The sequence below is a fragment of the Empidonax traillii genome, unplaced genomic scaffold (assembly GCF_003031625.1).
Source record: "Empidonax traillii isolate 1590-97213 ecotype Southwest subspecies unplaced genomic scaffold, ASM303162v1 scaffold44:size1908036, whole genome shotgun sequence".
Classification (NCBI taxonomy): domain Eukaryota; kingdom Metazoa; phylum Chordata; class Aves; order Passeriformes; family Tyrannidae; genus Empidonax; species Empidonax traillii.
The window spans coordinates 1450600-1471085 of NW_020955237.1; the positions used below are offsets into that span (position 1 = coordinate 1450600).

The 20486-nt window shown below is 35.5% G+C and overlaps 1 protein-coding gene across 5 annotated transcripts in view; it reads right to left on the minus strand.

Annotated features, from left to right (window-relative positions):
- Positions 1-20486, minus strand: part of NIPBL (NIPBL, cohesin loading factor) — a 154887-nt gene that overhangs the window by 80168 nt on the left and 54233 nt on the right. For all 5 annotated transcript variants that reach the window (XM_027878714.1, XM_027878719.1, XM_027878715.1 and 2 more), the window contains 6 exons: positions 10467-10610; positions 7927-8092; positions 6697-6827; positions 3241-3340; positions 2349-2500; positions 1150-1310 (listed from right to left, as the gene is read on the minus strand). In XM_027878714.1, coding sequence (XP_027734515.1) covers positions 1150-1310; positions 2349-2500; positions 3241-3340; positions 6697-6827; positions 7927-8092; positions 10467-10530 — 774 coding nt within the window. In that variant the 5' untranslated portion in view covers positions 10531-10610. The remainder of the gene's footprint in view (positions 1-1149; positions 1311-2348; positions 2501-3240; positions 3341-6696; positions 6828-7926; positions 8093-10466; positions 10611-20486) is intronic.

Here is a 20486-nt window from a genome sequence, read left to right on the forward strand (position 1 = left end):
ATATGTACACCTAATGCCAAGAATAGCTTCCTATTTTGAAGAATTTGCATTAATGAAGTAGATAGAAAAACATCTGATGACTTGTGTTTATGAGAGATTCTTTCATTACAACACTGTCTTGTTTAAGATACTACTTCTTAGCAAATATTTTTAATCAACATAATTGATACATTTAAGAGAAAAGCAAGATGAATAATAAAACAAATAACTCTTTTGGAGTTGTACTCCAAAAGATAAGGGATAAGGGATTTAAGGAGTCCGGTGTTAATAGCACAGTTTTGCTTCCACAAGCTTGTTCAGAAAGGTAAGACTTGCCCACAGACTTTATAAGCTAAATAAAACACACACACAATCACAAAAACAGCCTCCTTTCTGCTTCTTACCAGGTTTAGATAAAAAAAATTAAATTGAAACTTCAGTGCTCTCCATTTATGATCTTTTAAAGAGACTGTGAGCTAAACTTGCAAACAAAAATCACAACAAACTTCATCCAAAGGATGAGATGCTTATGAAGAAGAAAATTAATCAGTTTTTCAAAAGAAAAAGTGTAAGAAAAATGTGGGTCTTTTTTCCTTTAGATTCAAAATGTCAGAAGAAATTTCTTCCACACAAAACAAAGTCACTGAGGGAAAGCATCTTCCAAAGAAACCAGGCCATAAAAGCACATAAGAGAACACTAAGAAAAAAAATCTCCATAGAATTCTCGCCCTTGACAACGCTACTATACTATCCAATAGATTAGTCAAATCGACAGTTGAAGTGATGTCTAGAGAGATAAATTAACTACACACCTATTTAGAACTTAGTATTGTTTGCCTTAAGATATGTCTACAGTATTTAGAGACACTCTAGCATATCTTTAAAATTAACTCACATAGGAGATTATGTGAAGATTTTTTACTTTTCCTAATTGCATCAGTATTATTGTAACAAACAGTTTCAAAGGAAACAGAGATCCAGAGAAAAATTAAATTTCAGATATAAAAGCTGCATGGTTGAGTGTACACATCTGAAACTGAAATGTATCTTCAATGGTTTTATACATCAACAACATCATAAACTATCAGACTTCTAAGGCAGCTATACAGGTACTGGTTTTATCAAAGTAAATATTTGCTTTATGATAATAAACTGATTTAGGTAACATACATCACTACTTAGTCTGTGCACCATCTGTAGGTAGTCTTCATTTGAGCCATGTCTAGAATTATCAGCATGATGATTAGCTGAATTACCAGACAACTGGCTCGAAACTTTATTTTCATGGAGATTCCTCATCCCAGCTGTGACAATGGGACTGGATACAGAAGCTAAAATACAAAAAAAAAATTTAAGTAACTATACTTGGACATTCACACACATGTTAACTCTTTAAAAGTTTCACTCTAACAGTGGATATTAATAAGCTGGATGCAAGAGGTCTGGAATCTGAAGGAGAACCCAACTTTTTAATTTAATCCTTTTGCCACAAATACCTTGATCAAAAATAGATATCTAAGATTGTTCAAGAGGATTTAATCCCTAAATTCCATATACAGATTGGCCAAATTTCTCTTCACATATATTCTAATTACAGTCAGTATCTTCCCTACTGATTACAGAAACTTTTCTTTACTTCTATATAATTTGCATTCACTACCTTGTAACTTCCAAGGTATTCATGAGACTTACAATATTACATACAGAACAGCTATATATATTCTAAGCCCAATGCTAAACTTAAAGAAAAAATTATTTTAAAGAATCCAATGAGAATTCTACTTACCAACCAAAAAATGCTCTAGATACTTTAGCACTGTTCATGTGTTCAAGAGCATTTTTAGAAAAGGGAGGAACAAAGAAATCTATTCATTCTGAAGGTTACCTACGCTAGTTACTGCATACCTTGAGCACAATTCTGCCCAATTTAGAGTTAATCTGGTAGACACTGAAAGGGGTTGGTAAGGCTAAGCAAACTGCCAGCAAAACTTACATTACATTGGCAAAAGGGAGGTTTTCACCAGTACAGACAAGTGATGCCCACAACTAACAAATATAAGCTTTTGGTTTGTTTTCACTTTTTCTATTGTCATGTATACACAACAACTACGCACAATGGGTGTAAATAAGGCAGCACTGCGACATGAATGTGTGTTCTAACTGTTCTTCTTCACTTCTATTTATTTGCTTTTTAAACAAAGTATACATTACCACTCTTTACAGCCAGGAAAGCAAAGCCTAAACATACCTGCCTCAAAGATTTGCATTAAGCATGTGACTCCTTCAAAGGAGTTTGAAAGCCATGAAATGTACTCATGAAAGTGAAGGTGACATGAGACAGCAGAATAAAAGAAACATCGGAGACTTGCCTTGCTGCATCTGAGGATGTGGTGTGTAACTTGGAGGGTGTGAATACGGCATATATCCCGCGGGGCTTTGAGGAGCATATGGACTAGGCACTGGACTGTTCTGTTGTGCCAAAAATCTGTTACCAGAGCTTGTCTGTGGTGGCACAAACCGGCTAAAAATAAAACAAAATTTTATAAAAACAAGTCTTTAAAAGTTGGAAAAGCAAATTTAGACAAATTTACTTCTTTTCGAATATTACACAATCATAACATTTAAAAAAATTCCTTCAAGTCAGAGAAACTTAACAGAGTGGAGAACCTCCTTCAAAAGCAGCATTTAAACTATTGATACCTTTCCAACTGCAATTATTACTTATTAAGTCAGAATAGAATAAAAAGCATACACAAGACCTCCTCCTAAATGACACAAATATGTACTAAAATTAGATCTGCAACTTCCAAAAGTTGGTCTTAGAAGTCTGAATGAAAGCAAAAGCAAAAGTTTTAATCAACAATCGGATCACTAGGATTAACAAGGAGCCGTATCTAAATATCACTTTCCAGTAAGATTTCAAATAACTTCATCTAACAGAACTACACTGCCAAGAATCAAGAATGTGATAGGTAGGACCTGACCCAAATAACAAAGGCAGAGGGGCTTCTTAGGCCAGAAAGAAAGTTTGCCAAAATTATGGGATGGGGAGAGAGAGAAGAATCATGATGAATCCATAGAATACAAGGATTAAGTCGCTGACAGAAAGATGTTTCTTTGCCATCTGAAGAAACTTACCCTGATGTCAGACAAATGCAAATATCACCTTCCACTCACATATTTGCAACAAGAATTGACTTTCAATATAGGACAAATTTGAAGTTCACTGCCCCTCCCACCCCACCTAAAAGCAAGGATTACCTGGAAGGGCTATGTGAGATAGTGGTTTGTTGATAATTGGAAGATGCAGGACTACCACGCATGGAATTCTGAGAAATATTAAACTGTGACATCATCATCCCTATTGAAGAAAAGACAGCAGCGTTACTTTACACACATTTCCTTTTCAATCAGTGAAGTCTCTCATTTCAGAAACTATTATAATGAGATGATAATCTTTAATGAGATTATAAACTTTATAGACATTAAGATCATCTACCCACAACTGCTAGAAAACATTGGAAATTATATCTATGATGTCCATTTTACATCATGACATAAAAACACATTTCTTAAAGCTGTGTTACAAATATTAACAGTATCTCCTTCTACTGTTCCTTAGAGCTTTACAGGGCAAAACCTACTAGTAAAGAGAAACATTTTAAAACAGGACATATATTCTGCACCCCAGGATGTCATGTATGGTACTCATTGTGCCAATAAGTAAAAGATTTGGAAGATTCACAAGACAGAAGAACACCTTATCTTCAATTGTTGGGGCAAGTATAGCAATCAATCGTCCTGGGCTGAGTGCTGCGAGATACTCTCACTGTAATGCCTAGTGGCCTCTTTCTATTCCACCTCCACTGCACTTGTAAAAAATGTTATCAACAAAGGTGCTGAAATATTTCAATTGCAAAGCAGAACCAACATGCCAGCTGGAAGCTCCCTCAGCCTGTAAATACAGTCATGCTTTGGAAGTTCAGGTGTTGAACCAGCTGGCAAGCCACATGTGTACCAATGCTCTTGAAACAATTTAAGAGGTATTTGGGTAATGCCCTTAATTTGCTTGAACTTTTAGTCAGCCCTGAAGTGGTCAGGCAGCTGGATTAGATGATGATGGTAGGTCCCTTTCAACTGAAATACTCTATTCTATTCTGTTCTGTTGTGACTCACATCATTATTAAGGAGAATTCAAAGGATCTTCTTTTCCCCTCTCTTTGATACAGGTACAAATAATACTCTAACAACTACACAACACTTAAAGTGATAATGAAACACAAAAGCTAAATTAATTTTAAATTATTTTAGTGACAGAACCTAATGTCACTATTGCAGCTAAAAAAGTGTCAAAATTCATGAGCGCACAGCAGCAAGTGATCCACAGCCACAGGTGAAAGCTCTTTAGTAGTACAGGTATTTTAAAACAAAGGTTAGACAGAAGACTGACAAGATTCCCAGTTCAGAGGTTTGGGAAGATTTTTGTCAGTCCTACAGTTGGTGTTACTGATTTCAATGACTGCAATATTTACACAAGTAAAACTAGTTTCAGAAATCATCCCTATCACCCTCTTTTCTCCTCCACTTTCCCCAGCAGAAAAGAGATGTGATAATCCCACAGAAAAGAAGCCAAAGTGCTGCATACCAAGGGCTCGAACACAATAAAACTAGCTCTGAACAGGAGTCTAACATGTTGTGCTTAAAAAAGTTAGATACTTCCACACTTCAGGACAGAGTACATTTCATTTTCCTGAGTACAGACAAGGACTGCACAAGTCCTACAAAATTTGCTTAAATTTGACACTGGTTACCTCGCATAGAGACAAGTGAAGATGAAACTCAATTCCTAACAGAAAGCTGACAGAGTACCCACATGAGCAGAAACTATACAGACAAAGTTTCAATTTTGTGCTTAAAGTACAGAGTGTTCTTTTTATAATGCTTTAAAAATATAACTATTTATGTTCTCCTTCCTAAATTTAAAATAGCTTGAAAGTAGCCTGAAATTTATCACTAGCACTGCAATATCTTTTTACACATTTTTCACATTGTTGTTATATCACTAAGCTGCAGATTTACGGCTCCACTGTGCATTTCTGCACTTTAAATATTTAGGACCTTCCTTAAATGCAACCTTATTCTGAATGTTGGCAATATTCAGGTTTGAGAAAACATCATCCTGTCAGCAACATTACTAGAGTGAGATTCCTTACATATACTCCCAGTCCTACCACAATTTTTTTTTGAAAAAAATGAAATGTAAAAATCCATTTTAGCATTCCTATCAATATGACAAAGAATGCACTTCACAAAAACACAGCTTAAGGTCACACAAAAATCCTTGTATAACTGAACTGTATTACAGCATCATGCACACTTAAGCTGGAACAGCTCACCAAGAGATGATCTTTCAGTCAAATATTCACTCTTACTGAAAGTGTGCACGAGCAAAGTTTTTTCCTTTCACAGGACAAGTGCATTTGAATTCTTGTACAAAAAAAAAAATCATTGAAGTCATTGATGTTTATGGAAAGTTGTGTAAGATTTTAATCTCCCCAAACTCACAAGTTCAGAAAAATAGCTTGAAGTGAACATTCAGTCCTTTCTGAACCCTAAATAATGTTACTGCCATAAAACCATTTTAGCTGATCTTCCAACATATCTGCTGAAAGGCAAAGTCAAAGTGTTGAGAGGTACAAGAGAAGAAAGTAATATGAAAACTGAAATTAAACAGTACCCCAATTTGAAATAGATAACTACAAATAAAGCCTCTTCCCTCACACACTATAAGATGAAAGACAGAAGTTGTAAGTGTGCAACAAGAATGTCATCTGATAAAAAAGGGTTAAAATAAAATTAACACGTTGCCCTGGTACAAAAGCATGACAACGAATGGTGATGTGACTCAGTATGTTCAGACAATCCGGCAACAAAACATGGTCTCAAAAATCTCAACTGTATGAAGACTGTTTTGACAATGGGATTGTCATAAAAGACAGGGAGTAAGAGTTCAAATATTGCTGCTGTGTTACCTGAAATTAAATATGCCAACAATGGGGAGGAACGGGAGGTGAAGGGTGCCTGCTTAGGACACTTCCCTCTTTGATCATAACTAACAACAATTCTTGTTCTAAACTTGCCCTCTCCCTCATTTCTGCTATCCAGCAGTATATCTCGCTACACCTCAGAAGAGAATTAGCCGTCAAACAATAAAATCTGTAGGGCATCACAGACCGCTAAGATGAGGAATGGCAGGGAGAAGCTGCTAAGTATGGCACATTCAACCTTACTCCTTATTCCAGAATCATTAAGAACTATCTCCGCAATGATACATCATAATCATTCAGATTTTCAGTAAGATCAAGGCATTTTTCTTCTGACTTCAATTATTTACTTAGACAAATACATGAACCTAGTCATAAAAAATCAAATAAAATAGTTTTAAAATAAAATCTAATCACATATCCTAGAGATTAAACTTCGAGGAGAAATGAAACATTTTTAGAAAAATACTCGGTAGCTTTTATTTCCATTCTTATTCTAACACAATCACTCTTTAAAGATGTTAAGGTACACAGATGTTAAGATATCACTATCAAATACAAGGCAAGGCATAAATACAACTGCTGTGCCCCATATATATTTGTGGTTTGTATCAGTCCCCTAAACCTACAGAACAACATAAAATGCAATCAATAAACAATCAAAAGTCCTTACCGCTTTGTACCCCGTATCTGTTTTGCATGCTTTTCTCCCTGAAAACATTAGGATTCCTTGCCAGGATAGCCTGCAGCAAGACTGGTATATCTCCCTCTGGATCATCACTGCCAAGGTTATCTTTCAACTCTCTGGAATTGTGGAAGTAAGCAAATAAAGAGGCAAATGCATTTTCAAATTATAAGAAACTATGAGTCAAGTAAAAAAAAAACAAAAACAAAGAAACCAAAAAAAAAACCAAAACCAAAATGAAAGAAGACAATTTACTGTTAAAATATAGGAAAAATCAAGTCTGCAAAGCATTGCTTCCTGTCTTTATTTTCTCTTTCTCTCTAACGAACGGTAGAGGAAATATTCCTACTAGTCCTCATAGTTATTTTCTGCTACTAAGCATTTACGTATTTGTGGCTCTCAGTTTCACACTATTATGAGAAATTTCTTATGCCCACTTTTATATCATGATCTTCTTCATAAAAGAACACTTCAGCACAACACCAAGAATGAATTATTTTAGGAGTGAAAATAAACGTATGCACGAATGTATAACATTCTGGTTTCAACCCAATGCTTTGAAAATCTTTTATTTTGAAAAGGGTAAATTGGCATATCTTTGAGATCACAGGATTCTCTCTGAACCACAAAAAAATGTAATGGATTTTCTATAAATGCATCTATGCTTTCATTTATTGTTTGCTTTGAGGACTTTCAAAATATACCTCCATTGGAACAAAATAACTTATTAGAACATGTAGGAAAAAGACAGGGTTGTCAACACAAAACAGTTCAAAGGACACCAGAGGAAAACAAAAAAAAAAATAACAAAAAGAGAACACATTACCATACTTGATAGCTCAATTCTTAAAATATGTAAGTTCAATACCTGATCAGAATTGACATAGGTTTCCTTTTGAGTATGTAATTTGTCTACGTGCATTATTAACTGATGCTGAACACAAATTAATACTGCACAATCAACACCATGAAGTCTGCACTCCTAACTATCAAGAAGGGAATAAGCATCAGATCCATAAAATAACCTCCACAGTTACGTGTAAGGGCTGAAGGACAATTATTAAGATTCTGTCTGACTGACATCTTTGACCCTTATATTGCAAGCCTGATGAAAAAACTCTAACTTTCAGATTCTCACAAACATGCTTCTCAATCCAGTTAATTTTGATTTCAAGGAATAAGGATAGCAGTCTGATGGAGAAGTTTCAAAATACATACATGTGATCTGTTGACACCTGATTGAGACTGTGGACAAGCTGTGAAACCAGATTTTCATCCCTGCAAGCCAGAAGGCAGTTCACCTCTTCAGCTATTCGTCCATTGAAAAGCAGGCTTTTTGTTGTTGTAGCAGGTAAAGGTGATGGAAGAGGCAGCTGGTTCAAAACTGTTATGAGAAAACAGGAAGAACTTCACAATCATTTCACGAAACACAAACATACAATTACAGAAAGAGAACCTGACAATTACATTTAAAATACAGGGAAAATGTCTAGATTTTTTTTTTTTTTTAAATCACAAACACACACACACACACTCTCACATCCCCCTCATAAAGAAACCCTGACCTATCCCTCCACACCCACATCCCCACTCACACACCCACACTTGACTCTTTAAACATTCCAAAATATTAAGCTGTTTAATGTTATGGTAGCTTTCTCTGGGAGTCAAAAGCATTGATAAAGAAAAGAAATGCAAAATTCTTCTCGTTATGTGCAGTACTGTTAAGTGCACTGAGGATATACTTTCAGTTTTCTGCTCTGTTCTTAATATTTAATTAGTTTTCCCACTTTATAAGGTCTGGGAAAATAAAGAAAAGCCCAACAAACCCACCAAACAACCAATTAAAATCATTAACTAAATTCTCAGTTTATTGTTCTGCTGTAGTATTTATTCCTATGTTAGTTATCTTCTCAAGAAAGGTTGGTACTGTTGCTAAGTATGTTTGCGGAAATGCCAATTCAGACAGTAAACTCACTGACAAATCTCAGTAGAAAGATTCAGTGACAACACTATTTCAATGAGATTATAAGCACACTGTACTTTCATAGGCATTCTTAAGTGCTCATACATAACAAGTGTACCATAAAAGAACCCATGACCAGATCATTGGTAGAGCTACACATCCAGAAGAGGGTAAGCCAGAAGAAACCAAAAACCTGCTACACAGAAAAGCCACTTTCATGGCTTCAGGAAAACAAGCTGACTCTAAGTTCCCAGGCTGATCACATCTCTGAGATCAAGGTTTTAACTGAACCACTAGAAATAACTTCAGGAAAAAAAATTACAAATAGAAGTGTATAATATATTAAAATAGCTAACTTTCATTACTTGCAGCATCAGATTATCTTGAACATGCCTGAAACTTCAAAAATTAGCACAATCAGCAAAATATATTGGTTAAAACAGTTAATTTAGCTAGGTAGCTAGCTAGCCTACTCTTCTGCCTCTAGGCATCATGTTTTTAGGGCAACTGGTCTTGTCCATGCCAGTTCAGTGTTTAAAGAGACTCCAGCACCTGAGTCTGACCAGGGACCAGTTAAGAAACCTCACCTGCACAAGCAAAATGCTGGAAACCTGCCCACAGCCAGAAACTTACTATTGGCATCCTGATGGCTGTTATTACACACACACATAATACAATACACACATAAACATCTAAATACATGAACAGCATCTTCCACTTTACTTCCAGAATCCCAGAAGGACACGGAGAGGGTTTTTTCCTCCAACACAACTGCCACTTTTACTGTAGGCAACTAAAATCAAGTGCTGGGTATAAACTTCCAGCGTCTCTTGGAAAGTCTCCAGTTTTCAACAGCATAACAATAAAAATAAGAACTCAGAAGAAGCACCTGGGTCACTGAGTCCAATTATCCTCAGATAGAGAACTGAGAAATAAATTCTTTCTTACACTTTATATACTTGATATAACAAGATGCATCTTTGTCACAGCTGCTTGTACTGCAATGATTGTTCTAGGACCTCATGATTGTCATGATAAATCTCCTCTTTATTTCTCACCAGAAATTTATTTGGTCACATTATAATCATTCAGGTTTATGTCAGTATCAGCTTTTAATGTAAATAGTTCTTTTTTTTTCCTTGCATTTTGTCTTCCTGACATATTTAAGTCAGCATATGCACTTCATGTGCCCCTGTGGTAGGATGAACAGCTAAGAAGGAAGACTCACAGATTCAGCTGCTTATCTCTATTCTAGCAGCCATTCTTTGCACCTATTAACTAAAGCAACTTTTTTTTGTACCCTGTTCAAAACTAAGGAACTACGTTTCGAGTATATTCAGCATATTCCACAAGTCTCTTTGGTTACTTGTACATCAGTCCAATCCTGTGTCCCTCTCTTTTCAGTGAAGATGATGGGATACATGTTTTAGAGAAACACTTTATTATTTATATGTTTTTCTTTATTTGTATCTTCTTTATTTGTGTGGTACCAAGATAAGTTACTGAATGATATTCCAAATAAATAATGAGTTCCTATATTTTGTCAGGCTTCCTTAAGGGCTTTTTAAACCTACATTTCATCTTGTGTTTAAATTTGCATGTTTTATTTGGATAGATTTTTAAAATTCAAGCAGTAACAAAACTAACATTTTTAATGCCAAGTTTGATTTTAAACAGATTTAACTCTTAAGAATTTTTAAAATAAAAATCTTTTCAGTATTTTAAAAATGCAGATATTTACCAAAGAGGTGGAAAACAGCACAGAAAAGACAAGAAAAAGAAGAGTACTTACGGTCTGTAAGACTAGCAATCCCTGCAAGAGTAGTGATGGGAACATGAGGCATATCCCCATTCATCCTGAAGTTCTGGGATAGTAGTGCCTACACAGATATTTTAGTTCAGGTGCCAGCTATCATTACTTCCCATCTCCCAAGCACTAAAAACAAAAACGAACAAAAAGAACAAGTTAAATCTCTCGGTGTACTTTTTAATGACTTTTACATTCATTAACATAAATGAAACAGATCATACTGCCCTTAGCTGCATACTTAGTAAATTATTTACAGAGTGGGTAGAAGAGTGTAGATTTTAAATAATGAGTGGCATTTAGCAACCAAAAGGTAAGCTGGTCTCAGAAACAGAGCCCTTCCCCAAAGGAAAGATGCAGGATAAGGTAATAAAATAATAAAAAAAAATTTGGTCAGCTCAGAACTTCTGTTTATTCATAATGCACTGGATAGAACTTGATGCATAACCAGTTTAAGTAATTAGCTGTGATATCCACCTTACAATTTTGCAGAAGGTGGTACTTTCACAAAGAGACTACCAAGAACAAAGGAGTAATTTACGAATGTAAAAATCAAATGCAAACAAACAGACAAATACAAAATCTTAGTACGTTACAGAAGTAGGAGCTATTTCAAAATTGATCTGAAAATATCACTTTACTATATAAGTCTGCCTGGTCAAACTAGTACCAGAAATTCTATTAACCCCTCTGGGGAAAAAAAAAAAAAAAGTTTAGCCACAGCTGAAACAGTGCCTTTGTTTCCTGTAAACCAGTACATTTTATATTCAACTTCAGAAAAAAAGAATTTGTTCACTTGGTTTTCACTAACTATAAAGATCCCAGATGTAAGGAAGTCCACACTGATCAAAAAAAAAAAAAAATAACAACAGCTCCAAAACATCTAAAACTTACAAACATCACAGATATAATCTCCTATTATATAATGAAATGAACATGATTTTTCTGAGGACATTAAAGGAATTTCATATATATGTGGTTACCTATTGTAAACAGGCAAGAGTTTTGGAGATAGTGAAAAGGGTTCTTATGTAAGCATTTCTCTTATGTCCTGAAGATGCTGAAATCATGATTTACCTACGCTTCTTTACAAGCCTACATTTTTGAGAATGACATATGAAATACATGTAAACCAAGAGATCCCTGTCATGTTGTTAGTAATCTTTTATCTCATTCTTTCTTACGCCACACTAATGGCAATATATAGGAAACCACTGCTTACAAACACATATAGACTCCAAGACAAGGAATCAAAATGTTATAAGTCTTTTTCCTGCTCAAAGTTTTCACAAACCACTGAAATTAACCTTCCAAAGTGTCCCAGTTGGACCAGAATTTTGACAAAAATACCAATGCTGAGGTTAAACAGAACTAAGAATAAGTTGACTTCCTTTGCTCATCTGCCACAGTCTCAGTCTCAAATAAATTACTTTTTTTAAAAGTTAAAAATATACTACAATATAGACACAGTGACCTCGTAAATAAGGAAACTGATACAGATATATATTATATGTGGGTTGCTGTGTTTAGGGTTTTTTAATCCAGAAGAAAACATCCCTCAAATACTCACAGCAGTTTCAAGTACTACTCGATACTCAAGGGTTTTTTACTCAGAATGAATAGAAATACACACAGAATTTCAGTGGTTTCCTAGTTCCATAAATAAGCACTTCTTAAGAGAGAAAAAACCCCTTCATACTCCAAAAGAATCTCACAATGAGTCTGCAACAGCAAAACCATGGGAGCTAACACTTTCATAATCTGAGTTTTCATTGAAAGGTTAGAAATTAAAGAACACCTTTCACACATAATTTATATTTGCCATAAAAATATCATGTCTGATGATCTCTCCTGACTGAAAGTGCATTAAATCTAAGACCACATCACCAGCCACTGTTATCAGAAATTTGTCTGTAGCACAGAAACAACAAAAAACAAGAAAAAAAAGGTCTGTTCACCCTCCCTTTATTATCATTTGGGAAAGATGTTAATATAGAAGCTGTCACTCCTAATTCAAGTTCTTTCCCAGTTGTTACTGCCACAATAAATAAGTTATATAGATTTTTAACGGGAAAAATTCCTCCAAAACCAGACGCTTAAATTAGAAACCTTCTCCACAGACACATGATAAGAAACCTGAACTGGCAAGATCCAGACCTGAGAGTGGAGCAAGTGCAGTGAGCTATGATGGTCAGGGGAAAAGTAAACTTTCTTTGTAAGGGGAGAGTAAAAGGGGTTGGTTTGTTTAGCTAACAAAACAAAGGTCAAGAGGGGATGTGGTTGCTCTCTCTAGGGCAGCCAAAGAAGGTTACAAAGGAAGAATGCCAGGGAGCAATGCTAACACAATAAATGGGCACGTGAATGCAAGCGAGAAGAAAATCAGAGCAGAGCTTCTCACTCTGCCACCTTCTGGAACAGCCTTCCATTAGAGATAAGCAACACCATTACTTCGAAGATGGATCACACGGATGTTACAGTAGGGACAGAATGTGGTTGCCTGCACCAGTTGGGAACTAAGTACAGCAATTCAAGAAGTCTGTCTCTGACATCATGAAGTTTTTGTAAGCATGATGAAGTGAGTTAACAGAGGAGAGCAAACAAGAGAAAGAGAGACCGAAAGGATTAAGTGATGAGATTAGTTTATAAAAACAAACACAATGTGAAGAAACCATATAGTAATATCTGGGTCCAAATACTACATATGTTTTATTGAGGGCAAAACTGCATCTGTTATAAACTGGTAAACAATGTGGGATTCAATTCCAGAATCAGAGACTGAGATTCAGTGAAAAACTAGAACTCAAATTTGATGCCAATGAGAACATCAATAAACTCATTCATTTAAGGATTCTAAAATCTCAAGCATATGGGGGGGGGAAAAAATTGTCAGGTCAAGATGACATAAATGGCTTCATACAAAACACCATAACAGCATGCAACACTTAATAGCATGACAGACAGACAGGTTTTGTTTGGTTCCCCACCCCCCATTCCCCAAATCTTACAAGAGTTAAAAGTACTAAATTGTAGCAGCTCACAATTTGCCCAGAAGAATCAACTTTTTCAATAGTAAAATATCCATTACCAGCTTTGCTAAGTAACTGTTACCATTTGTATAACATTTTTATCCTTAAACCATAAAAATGAAGCTGTTAGTTATATTAGCTGAATTAAGGAAATTAAAGAACTGCACTGTAAAGTTTCTAAGCAATGCATCAGACTGTAGTGCAGCAGTTTGGAGTAGGAGCAATGCATATGAGGTCTTGTATATTCAGTATTTATGTATTTACACTCCTGCTTTTTTATAAGAAAGAACAGACATTTCAGGAGGAAGGAACCACACCATACAAAGGAAGTGATACAAAGAATCCCCTAGTGAAAGGAAAATAGTGAAATGGCAGCACATCTTGAGAATAATACAAGAAAAAGTTATGATCATAATACACAATAATAGAGCAAAACCAAACCAAGATAACAAGGAGAGTCATACTAAAAACGTTTATGATATGGTTAATAAGTGCTACTTCTGTATGCTATCTTCTTCTCTTTTTTTTTTTTTTTTTCCCCCAATTATCTACTTTCTCCTTTACTGCAAATAACATTCCAAAGAAAATTCCTATCAAAATCTTAAATCTCAAATATTGCAAGTTGTTCAGTTTTGGTAGAATGCTTTGGGGAGTTTTGATTGTTTTTTAAAGTAGAAACTAAACAGTCCATAGTACGGAAAACACTGATTGCCTTCAGAGGCAGAAGGTTAGGGCTTTGTCATGTGGATCCTCTCTACAACTCATCCCTATACATATTTGGCATTTTTTACCATAGTACTGGATTAATGCCAGAGTAGAATACTAACCAAAAAAAGAAAAACAAACCTAAAAATTGGCAGAGAGAATGGACAGGGGTGAAATTAGGAGGATGAGAGGATGAAAGTTGAGAACAATTTAAGTAAAGAGATACTGAATATCCAGTGAAGAGAGACTACAAGCAGAGAAAGGAAAATAAACTCAAGCAAACAAAAAAAAATATTACCCTATAAAAATAAAATAATAAAAGAAACAAACCACAATTGTATTTTTTCAGACATTGCAGCATCTGATTATCAATGAAACAATGAGAGGACTCTGACCACTGGTTATCATATGAGGGTACAAGCTCTGCATTTATGAAACATTCCCCTTGGTTTAAAAACTGTCTTGTCTCCTTAACAAAAATAATAGTTATTCCCCAGCATGTGCATGCATGAGAACATTAGAAATAAATGGAAAAATCTGTTTATATCATAAATTCAAAGGCTCAGTAGTAATGCAAAGATAAGGAACCAATCTCAGGATTCAGAAGTTTCCCATACACACTTAAATGTTTCATTCCTCATATTCCAGGGTATTCTTTGACACATTATATTTTTTGATTTAAAACAATAATTTATATCTGACTGATGTGATATTTTCCAAGAAGAAAATTACAGACAAAATTACGTGGATTAAAATTAAATTTTAAAGAAAGGCTATGGTATTAGATATCTATGTTTTTCTTTTTAAACTCATTCTATTAAATAGAATACTTTGAATACAATTATGTTTTATTTGGCTTGATTATGAAATATTTATTTAGCAAAAAAATACTTTAAAAAGAGGTTTCCGTTTCTTATATGTTGAGTAACATCATATACATATAACCACAAGTTGATTTCTTTAGCTGCACACTCAAAATAAACCAGTAAATTTATGTATTAGCTAATTTATAACTTAGATGATCACTGGATATTTTCTTTTAAATCATCAAATGTGCAACTACAAAGTTAAGAATCTGTCTCATAGCCAATTTTAAACTTCCACATTTTGCAATAAACTACTTTTCCTGTTAGTTACTATATGAATCTCTGCTAGCTATCAGTCCACAAACTATCCCTCTAAAAATTGCTTGAAGAATGAGAATCACAAAGGGAATGAATTAACATTCCCTAGTTCTCACTTAAATAAGATACTGTGACTGAGGTACATCACACAGACTTACCCACAAGAGGGCGGATTTCTGGTTTTCATTCCAGAGCTGCAGTTTTATACAATGACAGTGAGTTTGCAGAGCTAAATGCTTTGAAAAGTACTTCAAAAACATACTAAAGAAGGAGATATAGCTGCCAAAACATAGTATAATACTTAAGTATCTGGAGAGCAAGCATACACATTCACAATATAATGTATTTAACATTAATTCAATCACAGAAGAAGTCAGTATTGGAATGAACAGTAATTAATCAGACTGATGTAGCTGCCTACAGTTAAAATAGTAACTCCAGAAAATATGAAGCTACCTGGTATTTATCTAACTTGAACAGCCAAAGGGGGTGGTTGCAAATCGTTGGGGGAGGTAAGGAGGAAGAGGGGCAGTGAGGACAGCAAGGGGTGTGTATTATGAAATCCGTATGTGTGGTTCATAAAGTGATCAGGCAGCAGAGTCAGTGATGCTGACAAAACAAGTGAAAAATTGAAAAGTTGGAGATAAGAATTATAGAGTACAACTTCTAAACCAGCATTAGCATAATGTGTTTTCCTACAGCTATTCCAATAGTAGGTGCTCAACTTACTACAAACTATAACCACTGTAAAAAAAGAAATCTTAGTGAAAAGTACTGTACAACTGAAAGTTGCTTCTGAATGTAAAGCAATCTTTAAGAACAAACAGAGCAACCAGCTTCCTAATCTGTGACTACTATCACATTCCTTTGGTCTCTGCTGCTCTAATTTGGTAACAATGACACTGATGTCTCTGCTGCCCATGTGATACCGGTGGCAGTGACGCCTCAGTAAATGACAAGAGGGATCCCAGTACAAGTGACGGAAGCACAGACAGCATGAGAGGTGTATAGATTCAAGGAAAGATGCCCCCTCATGCAGGACCACACGCGTTTCTACCAGGGTAAGCATCAATTGTGCTCTGCACCTGTAATAACTCTTCCTGGGGGAAGAGAGAGCAGATACCTACAGGTAATATGCATCTTCCCTAACCTGTGGGACAGTGGGATTGAGTGCACCCGCAGCAAGTTTGCCGACAACACCGTGCTCTGTGTTGCTGTCACCAAAATGGAGGGAAAGGGATACCATCTACAGACCTGGACAGGCTTCAGAGCCGAGTCTGTACAAACCTCATGAAGTCCAAGTGCAGCAGTCTGAAACCAGCTATGATACTGCCATGATAACTACACTGAGAAACTCAAACATAAAGCGAAAACACCAAGCTACTTCAGTAGCTCAGAAATTTATTTCCCACCTGCACTATATATTCCACATTCAACTTTTACTCCAACAAAGTAAGTACAGCTCTTTTTAGTGAGCAGAGCCCTTTTGCTTGCTCAGGCAAGCAATGTCTGATATTAGATACAGTTCATTTTACGGAAATAAAATAGGTAGTGGATGTACAAAAGAACAAAAGCAAATAAAAAAAATAAAAATAAATAAATAATAAAATAAAATAAAAAAATAAATAATAAAAATAAATAAAAAAAAAGTTCATTAAGTCAGCTCTGTCAAATGGAGAACACTTAAGGTTGCAATACCCATCTTTGTTAACAAAATAGTTGTAACAGGTGTTAGAGGGGAAATAGTAAATTGTCTTTTGCAACTTCCTTGAATGTTTCATGTCAGCTTTAGTAGTGTTGCCCTTTTCTGAAAACAGTTGTGTACCAATATTTACTTCTATTTCAAAGACTTTTTGTTCCTTACTTAAGCTGGTACTTTACCAGACTAAAAGCCTAGTGACTAAACACTGAACCAAAACCTACTAAATACAGAAGTCTCTGCCAATTTTTAATTTGGCATTTCTGCCCTTGAACTCTCTCAGATGATTCATAACCTTTATAAAACAAAACTGGGAAGAAATAAACCTGTTGAGGCAGCAGGTCTTTACACAAGTTTTCCTGATACATAATTTAGGCTCTTTGTTGACTTCAAAAATTGATTACAATCCCTCCAGTCTTCTTCAATACACACTAAGAAAACAGATGCACAAGTATAACATTTCTTTGGAGACCCACAACAAACACCAATGTAAAATTCTACATAAGCAGGTTTACTGTATTGCATTTCAACAGCACATCACTGCCTTTTTATTATTGGAATTAATACTGACCTCTGCTAAGTTATTCCCTCTGTCCTAATCTTGTTGCCTGTTTTTCAACTAAAGCTCCTTGCACATATAAGAGAGACACTATAGTCAGGAAAGATACTCATTTCCCAATTCCACACACAGTCTGGTCACCAAAGGTTTTTCTTCATAAGAACATCAGAGTCAATTAAATTTCTGGAGCACATTGAGCTCAAAGACATAGCATAGAAAACAGATGGGGGAATAAAATCACACACTTTCCAAGTTATTAATAAACCCTGAGGGATAGAGCACACAACATCTAGAACTACTGTGTTGGAATAACTGTAAATGAACTAAGCTCAAATGTTGACCAGCTCACCATGAGCAACTGCGGCTAGACAGTAACAATCTGGTATCTCTCAATAACTGGGAAAAATACTATACTGGGGCTTGGTCCTTGTCGTTCTGGGATGGATTACAATGTTATTCAGGAAAGTGCCGTATGCCATTCTGAACTTCTGTTGCTGGTTCTCCTACAGCTGCAGCACAAACACAACAGAAGTTTCTTAAGCTCACAAACCGTGCTGAAAGTAGAGATGCAATTCCAAAAAATATATCCCTCTAAAGCACCTTACTTCTTCCACATCTCATCCTTGACAGCCTGCAGGTGTTACAAATCCAAACCAAAGCTATCCAGGAAGTGCAGCAAGTACTTTGCAAACCTGCTCACAAGCTTAGCTGAGCTGCAGCTTCAATCAAGATTAAACTTTGCATCTTTCAAAGTTTTCAAAATTACCAGTGTCACAACATAAACAAACATTCCAACAATAACAATTAGATGGAATTGTGATGGTCATGCACAAATAAAGCATGGGGATTTTTAATCTTTGGCCTGTCCGTGTAAACATTTTCAGTTCACCTCCACTGTGTACTGCAGCAAGACAAAGAAACAAAGAATAGCTGTCAACAGTGTAAACATGCCTGTAAAAGTAATAATTTGGCACAAAACAAAATGTAAATATTTATGTGGATAGGAATACCATGACCCAGTTGGTACAAAACAAGTATAATGAAGCATACTACTTTCAAGAAAACCTCTTTTGTATAGAAATTCCCTAAAATGTGCTTCTGAATTTTCTTTTTTTTGACAAACTTAACTAAACCGGTTTGGAAATTTTCTTCATACTTAAATAGAGTTCACTCAATGCAACTTAACTTTACAGTAAAATAAAACCAAACGAATACAGTCTACTAACTCTGAAAGAGAATATAAACTCAAATGTTTAATGTAGCTCAACTAAACTACTTAAAATAATTTCTCTTGTTAATTTACATTAAAAGCCTTAAGTGATGTCATGTAGATAAGGATTGAGCAATCCCTTTTTTTTACTAATTATTTGGACAAAGTCATACATCTTGAAATAGTTCAGCTGAACACAAATAATACACCGAAGAACTAGCTTTTTCCAAGAAATAAGGATAAATTCTAAGTTTCACATTGTAAACTTCTACCATAACTCCTGGTATAAACTTATTAATCACAATAAAAGTGGATAGAACACATAAAAGAAAACAGAAGATTCACTATGACATTTCAATATGGAACCATTGTCAATCTACAGCGAGAACAATGTCAAAACCAAGGCATACCACTGGAGAACAAGTAAATACACTGCAGGTCCTAAAAAGAGATTAGACTGTGGGTGATCACTAGTAGATTTTATTTTCATTTTAAACAGCAAAGAAGATCATAATCCATGAATTAAAATGCTGAGAGACTTTTCCACTAAAGAACATACAAAAAATTTCACTTCACTTGCAGACCTCTTTGAGAAACACAGCAAGTGACCCTTCTGTCATTGCTACCTCCTCCTTCCACAGCTCCAGAAAGCACAAGGTTGGAGGAGACAAGGCCGAAGAGCTAACAGTATAGCCTATCAAACTGATGTGATTACCAACCAAACAAGTTATCTTTGCTGACCTTTCTCCCACATCCAAATTTAATGGCTTTTTTAATTTAATGTCTTTGTATTCTAATACGGTTTTGTCCAGCTCCTGTAGGTCCATGTTTTACCAGCTGTCTTTCACAGTTCCCAAGGGTGAGGCTGAGTCACTGAGTTAGAAAAGAGCAGCTCAGTTGTTCAGACCAGTGGGCATGGATACATGCACGGGCATCAAGAGGGACTGAGGCAGAAGATGGAAAAACAACTGTAGGTACATGCAAGCAGTAACTACCACTGGGATTCCCATCCTCTTATGGAATTTGCCTTCTGCTGACTCAGACGACAGCATAAAGACAAATGAGTAAAAAGGAAGACAGATACACTTTCCAAAACATTCACAAACACAGCTTTTAAGCTGACTGAAGCCACAGCACACAAACTTCCTGTTTCTTGACCTCCCTTTCTCCTGCTCCACTTCTTACCATTTATCTTGTGTACATGATCTATATATTAATCCCATTCTTCCATAAAAAAATGGTGTGCCCATGCAGATATTTCTCTAGAGCTCTCCTATTCAGTATGCAACACAAAACCCAGCAGAAAACAAGTCACTTTGTATTTGACAGGATGAAAGCTGCCATCAATTCTGCAGGTGAACAATGTCTTTTAGTACAAGTGAGGGGTAGAGAGTCCATGACAACAAATACCAAAGACATTGAAGATACTAATTTTCTGTTCTGTCTTTCCCCACCTCCTGCTCTTTTAGGGATGAGGAAGGAATAGAAGACTACTGCTGCATTCATACATCCTGGAATACTCATCTCATCATTTTTCTCCCCCAAAAAACCCAAAGAATTTTGAGGGAAGTTACCTCTAGAGATTATCTTGTCCAATCTCCCACTTTGTAATATAAAGGCCCTAAGGGAAGCTTAGGGAAGACATAACATTTCTAATCTTAACAGTGGCAGTAACAAAGAAA